The sequence below is a fragment of the Cucurbita maxima genome, unplaced genomic scaffold (assembly GCF_002738345.1).
Source record: "Cucurbita maxima cultivar Rimu unplaced genomic scaffold, Cmax_1.0 Cma_Scf00025, whole genome shotgun sequence".
Lineage (NCBI taxonomy): Eukaryota > Viridiplantae > Streptophyta > Magnoliopsida > Cucurbitales > Cucurbitaceae > Cucurbita > Cucurbita maxima.
In genome coordinates, this window is record NW_019272041.1 from 3,009,940 (window position 1) to 3,013,901 (window position 3,962).

Sequence of the window (3,962 nt, forward strand, 5' to 3'; positions counted from 1 at the left end):
AATAAAATATTAAATATGATATATATATATTAAAAATTATATTTTAATATTAAATATCCTTACTAGAATATGTTGTTTTATTTGTTTTAAAAAAATTCGCACGTTTTACATGTTTTATATGGGTCTTCTCGAACCTTACCAACCTTCTAGTTGTTACTTTTACGAATCTATCCAGCTATTCAGCACACTCCAAAAAAAATAAACCAAAATCCCACCTAGTAAGTAGTAACCCCTTAACAAAATAATAATAATAATAAATAAATAAATAAATAATATATATCACCAACCAAATAGGCTAATTTAATCGAATTTAATTAAGACATGACACAGAGAAAATGTGTGTACGAAAGATTCTCTTAGCTAAGGGGAAAAAAAAACATTACTGTAAAAACTCCATTAAAACCCTTCTTCTTCCTCTTCTTCTTCATCGGACTCTGTTTTTTCTCCATGGAAATACCCTTTTTTGTTCATCCATTTATTGTCCTTTTCTTTTTCTTTTTATTATTTCTCTTTGTAATCTTCTTCTTCTTGAAGACTAATTTTCTGTGCAACTGTGAAATTTGCCAAGCTTATTTGGCTACCTCTTGGTCGGAAAATTTCTGCAATCTCTGTGATTGGTACACCCATCTTCTCCGGAAATCTCCGACCAAAACCATTCACATCCACGTTTTGCGGAACACGATTACGGCCAATCCCGACAACGTCGAATACATTCTCAAAACCAATTTCGAAAATTACCCAAAAGGAAAATCCTTCTCCTCCATTCTTGGCGATTTTCTCGGTCGTGGGATTTTCAATGTCGACGGCGATTCATGGCGGTTTCAAAAGAAAATGGCCATTCTTGAGCTCGGAAAACAGCCGATTCGATCGTATTGCTTTGAAATTGTTCGTCACGAAATTGATTCCCGGCTTCTCCCGCTTCTTTCCTCTGTTTCTGCTGCCGGCGATGCGGTGGTGGATTTGCAAGATGTGTTTAGAAGATTCGCTTTTGATTGTATTTGTAAATTCTCGTTTGGGTTGGATCCGATGTGCTTGGAGCTGTCTCTTCCGATGTCGGATTTTGCTGTGGCGTTCGATAGTGCTTCCAAGCTCTCTGCTCAACGAGCCATGGCCGTCGCTCCGTTCATCTGGAAAATCAAGCGAATGCTTAATTTAGGTACATAAACACTAAATTAACATAAACCCATTATGATTTTGATTTAAAATTTTAAATTTTGCAGGTAGCGAGAGGGAATTAAAACAAGCAATTAAGCTAATTAACATTTTAGCTCAAGAAGTAATCCGACAGCGAAGAAAAATAGGAATCTCCGCCGGCAGAGACCTTCTCTCTCAGTTCATGCGGACTGTCTCCGACGAGACATACCTACGCGACATCGTTGTCAGCTTCCTTTTAGCTGGCCGCGACACGGTGGCCTCTGCTCTGACGAGCTTCTTCTGGGTTCTCTCAACTCATCCCGCCGTCGCGTCCGCCGTCGAACTCGAAGCCGACAGAGTCATCGGCGCCGGTTGTGACCCAATAAATTCCGACCAAATCCGGAAACTTTATTATTTACAAGCTGCCATTTTCGAGTCCATGAGGCTCTACCCGCCGATTCAGTTCGACTCCAAGTTTTGCAAGAATGATGACGTGTTGCCAGATGGGACATTCGTCCGACGTGGCACTCGGGTCACTTATCATCCATATGCCATGGGGCGGGTCGAGGAGATTTGGGGTTCGGATTGTCTTGAGTTTAAGCCGGAGCGGTGGTTGAAAGACGGCGGTTTTTGTCCGGCGAATCCGTTTAAGTACCCGATTTTTCAAGGTGGGTTTCGGTTTTGTGTCGGGAAGGAAATGGCAGTTATTGAGTTGAAAACTGTTGCTCTTTCGCTCATTCGTCAGTTTCGGTTTCGGTCGGTGACGCCGTGTGTGGCGCCACCGCGATTTTCCCCTGGCCTCACCGCCACCTTCTTTGACGGGTTTCGGGTTTACGTCGACGAGAATGAAAAAAAATCAAAATAAATTATGAAATTTGCTGTATGTTGAGATCGTTATGGACCATGGTCGTATAAATGTTTGTCACTTTTACAATATGCCAAAGATTTTATAGAATTTATTTATCAACAAAATGAGTAGTTGTGTTACAAATTTATATTTCCATATGATATTATTTTTTAAAGTTTTTTTCTATAATTCCTTTTAACAGTATAAAATTATGTAACAGCTTTGTTTTAATCTCAATAAAAAAAAATATATTTAATTTCATACTATAATTGATTTTAGATCTCCCGACTTATAATAACAAAAATTATTTATAAATTTTATTAGTTTAATGATATCCTCACGTGGGTTATTATTTTTAATATTCCAAGAAAAAAAAAAAACAAAAGGAATCACATAAATCAAATATTTATACTGAAACTTTGTTTTATTTAACAATTTGTTTTGTACGATAAAAAATATTATTCTTCCATATTATTTATGATTTTTTATTAGCTCGTTGATATTTGAAGAGGCTGTTCAAATAATAATAATAATAAATAGGATTATTTTATTTACTGTTCCATTATTTTCTCCGAAATCCCAAATTTGGCAGATTAAAATGGATTGGTTTGTATAATAAAATCTTTTTTATTTTTTTTTTATTTTCACGAATATATAGATTAATAAATTAATTTTAATTTCATATATTTTAAGATATTAGAGTGATTATGCTTTATTAATTTTATACGAGTGAAGTAGATGGAATATTTAACAAAAAATAATCTAAAATATTTATATAATAATTACATTAACACAAAAAAAAAAAAAAACAATAGAATAATAGAAACTTATTAGTTAATTTATATGATTGTATTATATAAAAAATAAAATACCTCGTATATTGAAGAATTTTTTTATTAATTATTTTAAAATCATGTTTTGAATAATTTCTCTTAAGTTTTTTTTTTTATCTTCTTTTTTTTATTAAAAATGGGTTTAAGCGTAAAAAAAAAATAAAAAAAAGTGATTTTATTTATATATAAAAAAAGTTAATAAAAGTTATTCTGGACAGACAAGTGAAAAGTTTGCAATAAAATAATATTATTGAATAAAACTTTAAAAATAAGATAAAAACATACTAGGAATATAAATTTCTATGGGCCGGAATGAAACGTGGGACCCACAAAAAGGCATTCGATGGAAGGATGACGTGGATATAATAAAATAATCCGGCGTTTTTTTTTTTTTTTTTTTTGCATGATTTGGCCAATAGTAAAATAAGCCAAAATAGTAAATATAAAAATGGATGGTTGACGTGGAATCCACGTGGTATTCGGAGGAGCAGGGTGTGGGGTTGACGTGTCGGTTTATTTAACGTGGGGGTGCACTAAAAATTAAAAAAAAAAAAAAAAAAAAAGAGAAGTATTAAAAATATGGAATTATAGTTTATGAGATGTTTAAAAAAAATTGATAATTACTAAACAAGGTTAGTGGTTTTATTTTCGGAGCTTAATCATGGCGCTCCAAAATTAAGTGAATTTACTTAATATTTTTATATTTTAAAATTTATCTTAAAAAACATGTGAATAAAAACCAAACATCCTAAGATAATTAAATTGATTAAAATATTATAAATGTGATAAAAAAAATATTAAACTTAAAATTTTAAATACTGTTAGATCAAATAAATAGAGAGATAGATTGAGAAGTTATTCTTAAATTTAAAATACTATTTTTATTCTATTTTAATAAATAGATTATTTAAATATCTAAATTTATTTTTAAATTAACTTAAACAATAAAAATATTTTTCCAATTAAATTACCGAATCAGAGATAAAGTAAATTTATAATTGAAAAGATAATTTAAGCTAAAAGATCAAACCCAAGAAGGAAATAAATTTAAAAACACCAAAACGGTGCGTTTCTCTTGGCTTTATAAAGTGTCGTCTAAACAGCGGTGCCGATTAGGGATCGAATCTCCGTAAACGTATAGGCCTTCA

At 31.8% G+C, this 3,962-nt stretch overlaps 1 protein-coding gene across 2 annotated transcripts; it reads left to right on the forward strand.

Moving 5' to 3' along the window:
* The first annotated feature begins 312 nt into the window (after positions 1-312).
* On the forward strand, positions 313-2,137 carry LOC111498752 (cytochrome P450 94C1-like). 2 transcript variants are annotated; one of them, XR_002720862.1, is made up of 3 exons: positions 313-1,156; positions 1,221-2,050; positions 2,117-2,137. XR_002720862.1 is itself a non-coding variant. In XM_023150111.1 (2 exons), the coding sequence occupies exons 1-2, from the start codon at positions 448-450 to the stop codon at positions 1,997-1,999; spliced, it is 1,488 nt and encodes a 495-aa protein (XP_023005879.1). In that variant the 5' UTR covers positions 313-447; the 3' UTR covers positions 2,000-2,054. The 2 variants fall into 2 exon arrangements, 1 of the variants encoding a protein (XP_023005879.1); XM_023150111.1 differs by lacking the exon at positions 2,117-2,137 and having other exon boundaries at positions 1,221-2,054.
* Positions 2,138-3,962: the final 1,825 nt, after the last annotated feature.